Genomic DNA, 17,551 nt, shown 5'->3' with positions numbered 1-17,551 from the left:
ATGCGAAGTGGTCCAGTTGAATCCTGGCCAGCTTTTAGGAGGTTTTTGGGCCCGGTCGGACATCTCGTTGGTGTACGCTGGGCAGAACCCTGGGCCTGTTCTGGGCCTTCCACTGGATGGATTTGGATTACATTTAATGTAAAAACAAAAGTGACACTGGGCAGCCACCTAAAGGGTGTGTTGGAAGAGCTTCAAAGCTGCTAATTATGTTTAAAATGTTGACAGTTACATCCAACTCATTGTTAACTTAATAACTTGAAGATTTAAACACAGGCAATGCCAGGGAACTTCAGCTAGTATATAAATAAAACTCAGACCTTTTGCCAAATGTAGTCTTGTGTCCGTGTAGTTATTTATGGTATGGTATAAATACGGTAATATTAAGATGAACTTTAGAAGGAGGTTGGGTGCATAATAAGATGGACATCAACAATATGCAGTTTATACCACTGACAACCTGTTAGAAAAACTAAGGGATGTCATTGCAACATGGCTTATCCTGCTTGGACATTCCTGAGGATATGTCATTATTGAAGGGATATGCAACTGGTGTGCATACGACCTTAAGTACACTGAGAATTAATCAGTGTGCAGTATGTTGAAAAGTCTCACACGCTTGCAGTCATGCGAACTGTCACATTCTCCCGACCCAAGCTGCAGGTACGGATAGCAACAATTGACCTTTGTTTTCGACCCGCAGCTTGGTACATAAGTAATTAGGATAAATTTAATGCCTACTCAGCAGTCCACAAGCACTGGCAGTTAGAGTTTAATCATAAGTGGTCAATTGTGCAGCACCTCCGGTGGTGGAGAGTCCTCAGGAGGAGAGAGCTGGAGCTCTATGCCGAATAGAGGGCAAAGATTGCTCGGTGTGAGTACTCTATTAATCGCACTTTTTTATATTTAACAATAAAATTACTGTAATATTTGGCCCATTACAAAGCAACATGGATTGTAATATCCTTCCTTATTATTGTTATTATCTTTTATTTATAAGGTGACATATAAGATCTGCAGCGCCATACAGAGAGCAAGGAATGAAGCAATACATGGGATACAGTGAAAAAATCAAAAAGAAAGCAAAGTGCAATTAAATTATCGACCCAGCTGACCAGAGGTGACCTGGGCAAAGAGGTAAGAGTGAAGACCAGAACACATAGAGACTGGAAAAGGGAAGGAGCAGTGTCGGGGAATGCACCAAAGCAAGCTGAACCTGTTCCCAAGAGTCTGGGCTCAGCTAACAGGATCATAGCCCATGCTGGAGAGGCAACAAGAGGATAAGAGGGCCCTGCTCATTGGAGCTTACAATGTAAAGGGATGAGGCAGGCTAAACAGTAAACACAAAGAGTTTAGGTAGGGCGAGGGGACTATGAATAGTGAATAAGGATCATGGGTTGAGGATGGGACAAAGAAAGTTAGGCAGAGGCTTTAATATACAGGTGGGTTTTGATGGATCATTTGAAACTTTGCAGGCTATGGGAAAGCCTGATAGAATGAGGGAAATCTTTCCAGAGAAAGAGGACAGCACAGGAGAGATACTGAATGCAGGATATGGTAATCAGATGGGAAGTGAGGCAGCGGTGGAGGGTGACATGGAGTACGAATGGAGATGAGGTTAGAGATGTAAGGAGCAGTTTCTAATAGACACTGTCAAAACGGTGCTTTTTAGAGCAAATACCCAGACCCACTGCCTGTATAATGTAATGCAGGCAGTGGGTCCGGGTATTGCCGCTTTAAAAGCACCGTTTTCACAGTGTCTATTAGAAATGACGCTGTTTCTTCATGTAAATAATAATGAGTCACATTTTCCATATGTACATAATTAAAGGTGCCAGGCATAAAGACTGCCTGGTATATGGTAAGTTGATATTGTCATGTTGTCGCAGTTATACTTTTCAGTGTTATTTTGTAGTTATAAACTCTGTCGGGATTGTCGGCGCCAATGAAAGCACTACCACCTTTTACTTGCCCAATGATGGTCTATAAGTGGTATTGAAAATGTCACATTGCAACCTAACATTATCTGGATGTCTCTATGTATGTGTGAAACAGAGATAACCTCTATAATTAAACTAATGTGTCATATTTATTCCAACAGAATGCCTCACCATCCTGCACCTCATGAACCTTAGCCAAAGACAACGTGGAACGAGAAAGGAGCCTGCGGACGAAGGAGGAGTAAGAGGACGGGGGGGAGTAAGAGGAGGAGGAGCTGAAGTCTGAGGAGGCCCAGGAGGAGTAGGGCCATTGTCATGAGAATGCCCTTGATGAGACCCATAAGGAGGCAGCCCTTTCCACACTCCACAAGCAACACCTCTCGCCAAACCCCAGAGGAACAGTCCAGGGCAGAATCATTGAATTATTTGCACATAGTTGAGGAGACACCAGAGGAGGAATCATGGCCATCCCAGGCCCATGCAGAAGAATGTAAATTTCTTGATGTTATAATGTTGTATAATATTAATTATTTTGTTTTTCAGCATCAATATGTAGTCCTTATAAAGTTTTCTGTTCCAAATGTATATTCACCAGAACAGACAAGACAGATTGCGCTGCGGAGAATATATGTTGGTATAACTCAATAAAACAACCTTGAGGATCCTCCCAAAGCAATAAGGAAAAAATTGATTAATATCACACAGGTATATGTTTAATCACAAACAATATAATATAATGAGTAAGTCATAAGTATTACATGACACAATTTTAAAAAACTGTATAGCTGGCCAGCATATATTGAGGGGTACCTTAAAAAATAGATAAATAAAACTCCTAAAAAAAAAAAAAGTCCAATGTAGTGACCGTGCTTCTCACAGATGATTAATATTGATCAAGAGCTCTTGGAGAAGAAGCTTGTGTATATTCAGTGTCACAAATAAATCGATGACAATCACGAGATTCTCTTTCACTTCAAGTTGTGCATAATAATTTCCAATATATAGTGATCAGCTTTATAGACACAATCAGGACGTACTCCGTAGTTAATACTTATTAGAATAAGGAGCAGTTCAAATCCGGCCAAGATAATCAGCACCTTATCAGCAACATATATTAAATTCTTTGGTAAAACCGCAATTTAAATTCAGCAGTATTCTCCTTACCATTCGGCGTCTTCAACCCTCCGGAGGGATTTATAGTCAATGGAAATACAGGGATTTCAAACTTACTATAATCACTAGTTGATAGTTCTTATAGTCGGCACACCCGAGACAGGGTTCAAGTGTTGCCCGCTCGTCAGCGGTAATGGATCAGGTTGCAATATAAAAAACTCTTTCCCTTGCGGTGAATCGCGCTCGTCCAATGAGGATTTAGTTGAAATAATATCAAGCCAGATTGCAAATTATTGCACCAGTATATCCACAATCCAAAGTAGATCAGAATTGTAGCCGACTATGATAGGAACATTATCTCCGTGTTAGTAAGATGAAATCGGTGACCTCAATCGCAAATGTGTCTTTCCCTAGTCTAGGCAAACTTGAACATTCCACAGGTGTCAGACATCATGGGCCTAGTAATTGTTTTTGCAAAAAAGTCCTCCCCCTCTCAACAATCAGCATGTGCCTCTAAAAAGTAGTAGTCCTCTGGCTAGTACTGTGCTCAGAATAACATGAACATTGCAGAGAGTCGACTTAATGTACCACTCCAGAACTCTGCTGAGCTTGGAAAATGTGTGAACAAAGTTCAACCATATAGCTAATATATATTTTATCAATGCACAAAGAATTAAAAATGTAACATGTTTTTTTTTGGTACAGCTGACGAAGAGATTCACAACTTAACCAGCACACCAGCCCCAGTTAACATGCCCCCCAGTCACAACTAATATTCCCCCAGTCCCAGTTTCCAGACCACGATTCACATTATCCCACACCCCAAGTCCAATCCCCCCACCACAGGTTGTTTTACAAAAAATAAAAAATTAATAAAACAAAATAAAATAGAAAAAAATTAAAAATAAAAAAAATATATAAATTACTCAGAAAACATTATTAGAATAAGGAATGTTTTTTCTTAATTTAAGTTTAATAAAAAAAGATTGTGTTTTTAAAAAAAAAATTGTGTGTCTGCGTGTGTAATTTACATTTTTCTTGGTGCACTACAGCTTCCAGGGCATGGTGGCACTTGTGGTTCCCCAAGTGCCAGCATGCCCTGGCAGACATGGTTATGCTGGTGCTTTTAGTACTGCAAGTGCCAGCATGCCCTGACACTTAATGGCAGCCTGGCCATGCTAAGACCTTAGAGAACACCTGGGACAAAATGTTTTATTACTATTAAATATTTTTTTAATACGCTACACCCACCGTCCATGGCTGTGGGAAAAGCCACAGTGCTTTCAGCTCAGGGCTTGGTATCCTTAGCGGCAGGTTCCACATTTTTTCTTTAGACCCAATCTCAGCCCCGTTATGACCAGCTTGAGGCTGGCTTTCTTTTTGGCAGGGAGTCCCATGCTGCTGGTTTCCCTACTATACTGCCACCAGCCCTGGCTGGCAAAGTCTTGTGCTGGTAATAGTAAAATCAAGGGGACCCCACGCTTTTTGACACCCCGATTTTGTTAGTACAAGCATATGCTGGTAGCTCTAGGGTCGGTAAAGTATTTTTTTTTTACATTTAAATGTTTTCCACTGTCAATCTGCAATATAAATGCATAAATGGTGGTGGGACACAGAAAAACGCAGTGGTACGCACACAGGGGCGCACAGAGAATTTTTAAGGGGGGGTTTCCCCTCCACCCAAAAAAAAAAAAGCAGGAGCTGCCCCGCATGCACAGCAGCTCCGTTTCAGCAGCACTGTACTATACAGCAGCTGCGGCGCCGCGGACGCTTCTTTGACAGCGGCTGCTATATAGTACAGTACCGCTATGTAAGGAACTTCTTTAGCAGAGGGGAGGGGTTTCTGGAGACACCGAAAACCCCCTGCATGCGTCCCTGGCACACCAGATTTTACGTCACGAAAGTAACATTACTACCGTATTCATCTAGCAACATATCTACACATCCACTCCTTCTTGAATACAGGCATGCGCAGACCTGACTCGCATGCGTTATATAAGTTTGGTGGAATCGTTTTGTACCGATTGGCTACACTTCTTATATTCTTTTTTAGCTACTTACGCATAACTCTTACTGGGAAGCTGTGAAGGGAAACTGATGTTTCGTGGATCCAGGGGATTATAAACCCTTATATCTCTCTCTCTTTTTGAGTATGTTCTTAATGAGCGCTGATCTATATGTGGATTTTAATCTATATTTCTGATCCTTTATATTCTTACAGATATGGTGATGTTTAGAAGAAGACATTATTTGAAAATGTCCAGAATTGTGTTTATTGGTGGGTTCATGTTGTAGTGCTTTGTGAGACCCTTGGCGTTGATTTCTTAAATCCAAAAATATAATCTCTTACATCTCTGAGGAACTTTTTTCTTTTGTTTTCACTATTTCATTTTCTATTGACCTCAATTTGTTTATGGTTAATTGTTTGAGATTAATATAATCATCTAGATGTTTTATCGGACTAAGTTTTCTTCAATAAGAGTTTTACGAGCCGCGGCGGTCGCGGGCACCGCTGCGACTCAGTTCCTGCTTCTTCTGGCGTCCTGGCCGTCGCTATGACGACCGGGACGTCACTTCCGGAAACTCGGCCCGACCGTTGCCAGGGCAACCGGATTCTGCTCCTCTGCCAGTGCCCCTGGCCATTCGCCTGTCTCTGGATTCCGAACCTGTGCTTGTGACCTCTGACCTTGGGTTACTCTGTACACTACACTGTTTGCTGCCGGCATCTACTCTGCCTAAACCTCACGCTGCTGTCCGCCAATCACTCCATTCCTGGGTTCTCCTTAGCCGGTATACGTTTCTCGACCCTGCGGCCAAGTTTGCCCCACCACTAGGGGCTCCAGTGAACACCAGGCTTTCGGAGTAGACTCCGAGTTTGATTGTGCTGGCTAGGGAGTTCCTAACAACGAGTTATTTATTCCTCAATGTCTCCCTATATTCAATAATGAGTTTCATAAGTGAGATAGAACATATATCAAGAACATTGTTCCATTTGTTCATAAATTCATCATTGTCCCTATTAAAGATTGGATTCTTAATAATTCTTAGGCCTCTTGGGACAATTTCATTCTCCACATATTTGGATAAGGTTGTGGTTTCCCACCATTGTTTAGTTTCTGATGTAAGAGGTTTCTCGTACCTCAAAAAGTTGGCACAAAATGTGTTCTCATTTACACAAGGTTCTATAATTCTATCTTTTTTAGAAAAAAATGTCCCCTAGACTCAGAAGTCTCTCTATTCTCTGAGTTTGTATCATACCGTAGTGATACCCAATCAAAGTGTTTGTTATGCAGCAGTCCTCTCAAGGGCCTTAAAATACAATAACAACAAAGAAAAGAGCAAGATTACCGCGCTTCCCTAGGTGTATAGGTAAGTGGATGCTGTCTTGTTGGAAATTAAAAAATGTGAAATAGAGGTGGGTCTCCATCCTCCAGTTAAGTAGATATAACAAAATAATTAGTTCCCAGGCACAGAAACAGAGAATGTGAATGTGAATGATCAGAGTAAATACACATACATTTATTAAAAAAAATGCCATATATGGCCCTTAAAAACATACAACATGGTCAGGACCATTAAATGAATATAAAACTTCAATGCCACGCATCAGTCACTGGAATATTGCCATAACTTATGACTATAAGATCACATATGTTGAATTAGCAATCCTGCATATATCTCTCAATATGGTATCTCAGACCAAGCCCATAAATATAACCATCATTGGATAATAGTTGCTCAAGTAGACAAAAACTCCTGTTATATAGAGAGTCGCCAGATCCAATGGCAGTTCCTGGTAGTAAGCAAAGTCCACGCTCTAGTCGACTAGAAGAGCTGCCAAATAAAATGTCTAGATGATACCACACTTTATAGTGTCAAGTAGCGACTACCTCGAAATTAAGTTTCGCTCGCAGTTTGTAGATACACTTAGACATCACTCTGGGATCCTCCATCCATCCTAGCGACTCTACATTAGGACTTGCAAGTAATCTTTACCTCCCCTGTAATAGGGGCTGCTCTGCTCAGAGGCCGTAAAGTGCAGGTTTCTCTGTATCCCGTTCAATGTCCACACATGCGCAGTAGGTTTCAGGGATTTCTCCGGATATTCAGCTGTGCAGTTTAACCGACAAGTGGGCACACTCATAAAGAGTGTATGTAGATGTAATGAATAGTTCCTGCTTGTTCCTGTTCACCTGATAGGGCTTCTTCAGGGATAGTGAAATAATGCAATAAGTGTGAATCAAAAGGCCATCGTGAAGTTCCCAATGATTCTCGCTACACCCTCCCTCTAGAATGTAAGTTCTCAAGAGCAGAGTGGTCTACCCAATATCTCACGTGCGTCTAGTCTGTCTTCCTTGTTTGTCCCTGTCATGTGTGATGCTGATTGTTTACATGTCCCATGCGATCTGATCAGTTAATTGCATCCATGCATGATTTATTCTGCCCTGTACCCATGTACTTGTTATGTCTATTGTTTTCATATGTGTTATATTGATACTATTATGTCAGGCGCTAGGGAATCTGCGGAGCCAAACAAATAAATGATAATAATAATAATAATAATAATTAATAATAATAATAATAAACTGTAAGGAGGTCTAATTGAAGGTCTCTGTAATTTGATGTTGACAGTGGATTCAAGATCCTGAGTCCACTGACACTACATCTGTTGATTCCCTGCTTTTCTTAAATCTTATTTGAGCAAATCATCTTTGCTCTGAGCTCCATTTAACTGAGTAGAAACAGGAGGAACTACTGGAGAAAGCAATGGGATATGACGCACTGCCAGGGGTGGGCTGGACCGGGAGGCAGGGGGGCAGCGGGCCCCCGGGCCGCTCAGTCTAACGGCTGTTCGGGCCGGCCGTCTGTCCCCCCGACCACCCCCCCCATGGATGGAGCAATATCTTAATTTAACCGGCGGCCGCATCCCGTGACACGCGATGCGGCCGCCTCTATGCCCCCCGGGCTGAAACCTGCCAGCCCGCACCTGCGCACTGCTAAAAATAAGAACCACGTTCAGAAAGGAGGTGTGACTGCCGGCATTTCTAGCAGTGTATTACATCTCAGTACATTTGAACTTATTCTATTCCTAAGCAGCTGCCAAATACAAAGGACTGTACAACTGTTTCCACAGGGAGTAACCTCCACCCCATTTTTGCAATCCTGGTTTTGTATCATAGCATGCTTTCTTCCACAATTGTTTTTTTTCTTGTGTTGAGTGACTAGTGTTTTCAATTTGTGATATTTTCAGTTCATTTACAGGTTCCTAACAATGGATTATTTGAAAAATTATAAACCACCCTCTCCTAAGATGCAGACACGTCCTACAGATACCCCTACAACCATGTCTGTCTCTATCAAAACTGTTGATCCCAACATCAAAGGACTTTTAACCCTAATTGATTGGCCTGAACCTCCATCCACTGTGGGACATTTTAAATTTTCTACCAGCCCCAGAAACTGTGACTACAATCTGCTGAATGCAAGGGACACATATAGGATTGGGGAGACATTGGAAGTGGTCATCACAGCTCGGGATCACAATGGTCGGCAAAAGGAATATGGTGGAGATTTCTTCCAGGCCAAACTGCATTCTCCGGCACTCAAGGCTGGAGTGACTGGACATGTAAAGGACTTTATTAATGGAAGCTATTTGGCCACGTTCCTCCTCCCATGGCCCGGCAAAGCAGAGGTACACATCAGGCTCATTCACTCCAGTGAGGCTGTAGACATTTTGAAGAAGAAGAGGGAGAGCTATCCAGAAAAGGTGATACAGAGTAGCCCTGACTAGTCTGAAACTTACTAATCAATCAATCAATCAATATCAACCAATCAATATCAATCACTATTTTATTTTATTTGTGTTTTGTTGATGTCCCCATGTTACTTACAGTATTACAAGGAAAATCCCTTTAGCAGTTAAAGTAGTCAATAATTATCATAATATGGCTGGGGAATTCCCAGCAATGCATACCAGGCTGAAGAGGACATCCCAACGTAGGATGATCTCATTAACCAGGAAAATCTTCTATGGTTGCAAAAAATCTTCCTCTCTACTCTGTAATTATTGACCATTTTAACTCCTAATAACGAGGGGCCTGATTCTTTAAGAATCTTAAATGAAGAGGATTCTTATTTCAGTCTCCTGGACAAAACCATGTTACAATGCAAGGGGTGCAAATGAGTGTTCTTTTTGCACATAAGTTAAGTACTGCCTGTTTTTTCATGTAGCACACACATATCAATCTTAAATTTCAGTGTACAAATAAGCTATCAAGTATTTGTGTGCTACATGAAAAAACAGTCAGTATTTAACTTATGTGCAAAACAGAACACTCATCTGCACCCCTTCCATTGTAACATGGTTTTGTCCAGGAGCCTGAAATAAGAATCCTCTTCATTTAACATCCTTAATGAATCAGGCCCGAGATTATCCACTGATCATGTGTTCCAAAAACTATTTTTTCTGTTTTGTCACAACAGGAATAGGGCCTTAGGTTCTAAAGTAGCCTAAAAAGTTGGATTCCACTATTATGTTCAATACCTTATTTTTATTTAAAAAGTTTTAAATGCATAACAGAAATATGAGATGCTTCAAGGATGGGTGGGAATAACTTTTGACCAAAATGAGTCATATAATACAATAATAATAATAATAATAATAATAAAAATTAATGTTCCAAATATAGGAAGAGTAGAATGTCATACTGTTGCAGAACTTACACACTTACAACGATTTTTGGCTTTACTATATACACTGTACACTGTAGTGTAAAGAAAAGGGATATGCAAGAGCAAAATGCAAATAATTAGTTTAAATGTAAATTGTTGATTTCTCCCTTGTTGTTAAGCTAATAACAAGTTAAGTATCAATATCTGTATTCCATGGTGTATTCTATAAATGTTTCTGATAGTTTATGTAAGGGATGAGGATAGCGCCACTTCTCACCTCAGACAACGAAATTACTTACCACACTCCCGGTAAAGAATATACCGTTCTGTTTTACAGGTCTATTTCTATGGGTTTTTCCAGTTCAACGGTAGCAGCGAGGTGATGGAGTGTAACCTGGAACTGGCGGGAAAGGACGTTTGCAAATACAGGGACCCCGTCTCTGGTGACACGTGGCAGTGTGTGAGGCCACAGAAGCTGCCGTGTGACTCCTGGGTCTATCACTCCATGGGTGGATACCGCAGAGTGACAAATAAACTGGAGGATTCTTTACTTAGTGGGTGAGTGAGTCTGTCCGTTAGAGAGTCTTATATTTCTTACTTCCAAATAACAGGTTGGTCTGATATAAAACGGCAAGCAAAGAGAAACATGCAAATATCAAGGGCCTGAATCATTAAGGCACACAAAATGAACGTACTGTGTGTGTTTTTTTTTAACGGACACATAATTTGGGCATCCACACATGTGTATTCAAGGTAGGGATGTGCACCAGCGACTTTTGAGGTCTCGTGTTTTGTGTTTTGGATCCGGATTTTCGTTATTTTTGGGGTTCGGATTTGTCTCGCAAAACACTTGACGAAAGGTCTCGGTTCGGATTTAAGGTTTTGGATTCGGATTTTTTTTGAAAAAAACATAAAAAGTGTAAAAATCAATATATATTAAAAACCCTGAACTTTTATGAATCGCACCAATAAATGTACCTGGACTGCGTAGAGGAGTGGGTCACCACAATATATATTAAAAACCCTGAACTTTTATGATTCGCACCAATAAATGTACATGGACTGCGTAGAGGAGTGGGTCACCACAATATCTTAAAAACCCTGAACTTTTATGAATCGCACCAATAAATGTACCTGGACTGCGTAGAGGAGTGGGTCACCACAATATATTAAAAACCCTGAACTTTTATGAATCGCACCAATAAATGTACCTGGACTGCGTAGAGGAGTGGGTCACCACAATATATATTAAAAACCCTGAACTTTTATGAATCGCACCAATAAATGTACCTGGACTGCGTAGAGGAGTGGGTCACCACAATATATATTAAAAACCCTGAACTTTTATGATTCGCACCAATAAATGTACATGGACTGCGTAGAGGAGTGGGTCACCACAATATCTTAAAAACCCTGAACTTTTATGAATCGCACCAATAAATGTACCTGGACTGCGTAGAGGAGTGGGTCACCACAATATATATTAAAAACCCTGAACTTTTATGAATCGCACCAATAAATGTACCTGGACTGCGTAGAGGAGTGGGTCACCACAATATATATTAAAAACCCTGAACTTTTATGATTCGCACCAATAAATGTACCTGGACTGTGTAGAGGAGTGGGTCACCACAATATCTTAAAAACCCAGAACTTTTATGAATCGCACCAATAAATGTACCTGGACTGCGTAGAGGAGTGGGTCACCACAAGATATATTAAAAACCCTGAACTTTTATGATTCGCACCAATAAATGTACCTGGACTGCGTAGAGGAGTGGGTCACCACAATATCTTAAAAACCCTGAACTTTTATGAATCGCACCAATAAATGTACCTGGACTGCGTAGAGGAGTGGGTCACCACAATATATATTAAAAACCCTGAACTTTTATGAATCGCACCAATAAATGTACCTGGACTGCGTAGAGGAGTGGGTCACCACAATATATATTAAAAACCCTGAACTTTTATGATTCGCACCAATAAATGTACCTGGACTGCGTAGAGGAGTGGGTCACCACAATATCTTAAAAACCCAGAACTTTTATGAATCGCACCAATAAATGTACCTGGACTGCGTAGAGGAGTGGGTCACCACAAGATATATTAAAAACCCTGAACTTTTATGATTCGCACCAATAAATGTACCTGGACTGCCTAGAGGAGTGGGTCACCACAAGATATATTAAAAACCCTGAACTTTTATGATTCGCACCAATAAATGTACCTGGACTGCGTAGAGGAGTGGGTCACCACAATATCTTAAAAACCCAGAACTTTTATGAATCGCACCAATAAATGTACCTGGACTGCGTAGAGGAGTGGGTCACCACAAGATATATTAAAAACCCTGAACTTTTATGATTCGCACCAATAAATGTACCTGGACTGCGTAGAGGAGTGGGTCACCACAATATCTTAAAAACCCTGAACTTTTATGAATCGCACCAATAAATGTACCTGGACTGCGTAGAGGAGTGGGTCACCACAATATATATTAAAAACCCTGAACTTTTATGATTCGCACCAATAAATGTACCTGGACTGCCTAGAGGAGTGGGCACTGGGCACCACAATAAAATATATAAAAAACCTTCAACAGGTCTGCATTACACTACACATACGGCTGCTCCTCCATCCTCTCCATCATATACATGTTGGAGTTTTAGCGTGTGACAACCTCTTGTTTTTGATAATGTCAGTGCATTTTGAATATTTTTCAATTTGCCCCACACCACTGAATGTACTTTATCTATGATACGCATCTATCTATCTTGACTGCGTAGTGTGGTGGCCCCGGTACACAATTTGGTACCGAGGCCACAATATAATTAAAAAACCCTCCACGTGTCAGAATTCCACCAAAAAAGGGTATGGACTGCGTAGTGTGGTGGCCCCGGTACCCAATTTGATACCGGGGCCACAATACCTCCTCCAAACATGGTACAGACAATTCGTCATTGAGATCCCATCAAGTATGTTAAAGACAGACAGGGTCCAAGTGTTATTGGTTGACTTTGTAAACCCAAAAACTGTCCCTGTTGCACATAGTCGTGCAATGAAGACTGACTTTTTCATTTAAAGGCACCATCTTTCAAGTGTAGTGTTTGTAAGTCTAAGTCATATTATACTTTTGGTAAAATTGGTTTATTTTGTTCCTCTTTATGGTAACTACTAATAGAATTAAAGTATTAAATAGAAGCTGCAGTTCCTCTTTATGGTAATTAGTAATAGAATTAAAGTATGAAATAGAATTAAAGTATGAAATAGAATTAAAGTATGAAATAGAATTAAAGTATTAAATAGAATTAAAGTATTAAATAGAGTGGAATAGAGTTGTAGTGTGGTATAGATAGAGTGGTCCCCACAATATAATAATAAAACCCTCAACTGGTCTGAATTCCACCAAACAAGTATCTGGACTGCGTAGTGTGGTGGCCCCGGTACACAATTTGGTACCGAGGCCACAATATAATTAAAAAATTGGGCATCAACTGTCACCGTTGTTTAATATCTGATACACCTAAATATGGACTGCACAGTGGAGTGGCCCCGGTAGTAAATTTGGTGCCGGGGCCACAATACCTCCTCCAACTTCCAAGTGTAGTGTTTATAAAGACAGACAGCGTCGAAGTGTTATTAGTTGACTTTCTTAACCCTAAAATTGTCCCTGTTGCAAATATTCGTGCAATGGACAGTTACTTTTTTATTGAAAGACTCAAGCTTTCAAGTGTAGTGTTTATAAAATATAAACAACAATACAGTAGTTTTAGAGCACGTCAATACCTCTTGTTTTAAATTATGACACGGCATTTTACTTTTGGTTTAATTTCTTGAATTTTTTTAAATTTGGTTTTACTTTTTGAACATGGCAAACGACTGTTGATTGGTCATATAATGCAAAAAAAAAAGGTCCAAGATGGAATTGTCCTTGGGCCCTCACACCCACCCTTATGTTGTTGAAATAGGAGTGGACATGCACACTTTAACAAACCAATCATTTCAGCGACAGGGCCTACCAAACAACTTTGGCTGAAATGATTGGTTTGTTTGGGCCCCCACACCAAAAAAGCTATTCATCTCTCCCTGTACAGACTAAACAGGCTCTACTGAGGCAAGATGTCGTCCTCATCCTCAACCTCTGATTCCTCTCCCCCTACAGTGTGTACTTCCTCCTCATCACACATTATCAATTCGTCCCCGCTGGACTCCACAACCACAGGTCCCTCTGTAGTATCTGGAGGGCAGTGCTGTACTTCATTGAGGAATTCATTATTCATTTTTATAAACATCATTTTTTCAACGTTGTGAGGAAGCAACCTCCTTCGCCGCTCACTGACCAGGTTCCCCGCTGCACTAAAAACTCTTTCCGAGTACACACTGGAGGGGGGACAACTCAGGTAAAATAGAGCCAGTTTGTACAGGGGCTTCCAAACTGCCTTTTTTTCCTGCCAGTAACAATATGGACTGTCTGACATGTCTACTTGGATGGTGTCAGCAAAGTAATCATCCACAATTTTTTCTATTGTGACAGCATCCAATGCAGCGAGAATAGACATGTCTGCAATGGTTGGCAGGTCCTTCAGTCCGGACCAGATGTTATCAGCATCCCCGCCAGTGCCTCTTTTGGGAAAACTGAGCTTTTTACTCGCAGCCATAGATGTGGAAGAAAATGAGGGTGGAGCTGTTGGCATGTCACGGTCCTCTTCAGAGGACAATCTCCTGACCAGCAGGTCTTTGCACCGCTGTAGACTTGTGTCCGCCGGAAACAGAGACACAACATACGCTTTAAACCGAGGATCGAGCACGGTGGCCAGAATGTATTCCTCTGACTTTAAAAGAGTGACCACCCTCGGATCCTGGCAAAGCGTACGAAGGGCTACATCCACAAGAGCTACATGCTTGGTGTAATCGCAATGGCTTACCAGCTCCTCCCTCACTTTCTCCAGCTGCTTCTGCAACAGCCTGATCAGGGGAATGACCTGACTCAAGCTGGCAGTGTCGGAACTGACTTCTCGTGTGGCAAGTTCAAATGGCTGCAGAACCTTGCACAACACGGAAATCAGTCTCCACTGCGCTTGACTGAGGCGCATCCCCACTCCTTTGCCTATGTCGTAGGTGGCTGTGTAGGCCTGAATGGCCTTTTGCTGCTCCTCCATCCTCTGCAGCATATAGAGGGTGGAGTTCCAGCGCGTCACAACCTCTTGTTTGAGGTGATGGCAGGGCAGGTTCATGCTTTTTTGATGTGCCTCTAGTCTGCGGTAGGCACTGGCTGAATGCCGAAAGTGTCCAGCAATTTTGCGCGCCACCGCAAGCATCTCCTGCACACCCCTGTCACTCTTGAGGTAATGCTGCACCACCAAATTAATGGTGTGGGCAAAACATGGGACGTGCTGGAAATTGCCCATATTTAATGCCCGCACAATGTTACTGGCATTGTCTGACACCACAAATCCCCATGAGAGTCTAAGTGGGGTAAGCCACTGGGAGATAATTTCCCTCATTTTCTCTAATATGTTGTCAGCGTTGTGCCTCTTATTAAAGCCTGTAATACACAATGTTGCCTGCCTTTGCACGAGCCGCCATTTTGTAGTTGCTGCTACTGATGCAGCTGTTGCTGTTGCTGCGGAAGGGGATGCATCTACCCAGTGGGCTGTCACAGTCATATAGTCCTTCGTTTGCCCAGAACCACTTGTCCACATGTCCGTGGTTAAGTGGACAGTGGGTACAACCGCATTTTTAGAGCACTGAGGACACTTCATCGTACTTCTCTGTACATTTTTGGTATCGCCTGCCTAGTGAAGTGGAATCTCGACGGGATTTGGTACCGGGGACACAATACCTCCATCAACCCTCTAAATCCCACTCCACTGATGGCGGACACCGGGCGCACGTCTAACACCAACATTGCAGTTACAGCCGCAGTTATACGCTTTGCAATAGGGTGACTACTATCGTATTTTGTGGTCATGGCAAACGACTGTTGGACGGTCAATTGTTTTGTGAAAGACTTAGCGGTCTTACGACTTCCCCTCTGGGAAGATGACCGACTAACAGCAGCAACAGCAGCAGTGGCAGTAGTAGGCGTACCGCTGCAGGATTCCTCGGATGAATCCCGTATTGAGGAGGACTCAGTCTGGCTGCTGACTTGGGCTGCAGGACTGAATCTGATGGAGATTGTGGAGGAAGTTGACGAGGAGGGTGTTGCTGGTGTGTATCCAACTGGACCACGGGATTTAGGTGTCCCTGTACCGATGAGGGTCCTAGCCCCAGTTCCTGAACTAACCACTGAACTATGAAGGTTATTCAGGTGACGTATAAGGGAGGATGTTCCTAGGTGGGCAAGATCCTTACCCCTGCTTATTTGAGCTTTACATAAGCTACATATGGCCATACATTGGTTGTCTGGATTTGGATAAAAATAACTCCAGACCGAAGAGGTGCATTTTTTGGTCTTCTGACCAGGCATGACAATGGGCTTTTTCATCCCATGGACATCAGCTGTTTCCCCCCCTGGTGCCTCATTTACAATAACCACATCACCATCCTCATCATCAAGTTCCTCCACAGCGCCAGCTACATCATCAATAGCCTCCTCCCGAGCCACCTCTTCCCGTACAGTGATGGGAAGGTCAGGCTTGACAACCACCAACATCCTTGGACTCGCCTTGTGGATTTGTGATAATTTCTCTTTAGAAGGCAGAGTTGTTTGCTGTTTTGTTGCTGACAGCATAACTCTCTTCAATTTTTTGTAGGGGGGGGAGGAGGAGGAGGGCTAAGATCCGTGGGTGAAGCTGAACCACTAGTCATGAACACGGGCCAGGGCCTAAGCCGTTCCTTGCCACTCCGTGTCGTAAATGGCATATTGGCAACTTTACGTTTCTCCTCAGATGATTTTAAGTTTCTCTTTTTGCTACTTTTTCTTAACTTGGGCTTTTTGGATTTTACATGCCCGGTACTACGAGATTGGGCATCGGGCTTGGAAGACGACGTTGATGGCATTTCTTCGTCTATGTCATGACTAGTGGCAGCAACTTCAGCATTAGGAGGAAGTGGGTCTTGATCTTTCCCTACTTTATCCTCCAAATTTTTGGTCTCCATTATATGTAGCACAAGATACTGCAGAATGTGTGAACTTGGTAATATTGCAGTACCAATGGGCTTATACTGCAGGATTGGTTGTGCAAATTTTGTGGTAATTAAAAAAAATTAAATTAGTTTTTGGTATTTTTTTAAATAACTTTTTTTTATTTTTTTAAACACAGGGGAATATTGGGGAAATAACTATGCCCTTAGAAGCACAGAGCACAGGACACAGCACCACTGGACTGAACAGGACACAGCACTGGAACCAGCAGCACCACTGACCTCAGAAGGACAGAGCACAGCACACAGCACCACTGGACTGATACTGCAGAACACAGCACAGCACAGCACAGCACAGCACAGCACAGCACAGCACAGCACAGAACTAAACAGCACAGCACAGAACTAAACAGCACAGCACGAGATCTACCAGGACAGAGGACCACCTAACACACCCTCCCTCTACCCTGTTCAATGCCCGAGTGAAGATGGCGGCGACTAGCGGGGAATTTATAGGATCCGAGTATCGCGAGATCCGACAACGGGATTATGAGTCAGAGCCTCAGTTTCAGATTTGAATTTGGCGCCAATACCCGGATCTGTCTCGGATCCGACTCGGATCGGCAACGTTCGGGTGGGCTCGGATTTCATAAATCCGAGTGCGGTCATCCCTAATTCAAGGATAAGCGTACTGTTGAATACGGATGTAGGTTCACTCTGCATGTACAGCAATTGCCATA

The 17,551-nt window shown here is 42.2% G+C and overlaps 1 protein-coding gene across 1 annotated transcript in view; it reads left to right on the top strand.

Moving 5' to 3' along the window:
- The first annotated feature begins 1,493 nt into the window (after positions 1-1,493).
- LOC142150592 (NXPE family member 3-like) overlaps positions 1,494-17,551 on the top strand; it is a 42,612-nt gene continuing 26,554 nt past the window's right edge. Inside the window, exons 1-4 of the mRNA XM_075205791.1 lie at positions 1,494-1,569; positions 2,099-2,178; positions 8,302-8,817; positions 10,060-10,280. Coding sequence (XP_075061892.1) covers positions 1,494-1,569; positions 2,099-2,178; positions 8,302-8,817; positions 10,060-10,280 — 893 coding nt within the window. The remainder of the gene's footprint in view (positions 1,570-2,098; positions 2,179-8,301; positions 8,818-10,059; positions 10,281-17,551) is intronic.

The sequence above is a fragment of the Mixophyes fleayi genome, chromosome 4 (assembly GCF_038048845.1).
Source record: "Mixophyes fleayi isolate aMixFle1 chromosome 4, aMixFle1.hap1, whole genome shotgun sequence".
Classification (NCBI taxonomy): domain Eukaryota; kingdom Metazoa; phylum Chordata; class Amphibia; order Anura; family Limnodynastidae; genus Mixophyes; species Mixophyes fleayi.
The sequence above is the reverse complement of the archived record's forward strand: the minus strand, read 5'-3'. Positions and strand labels throughout refer to the sequence as shown.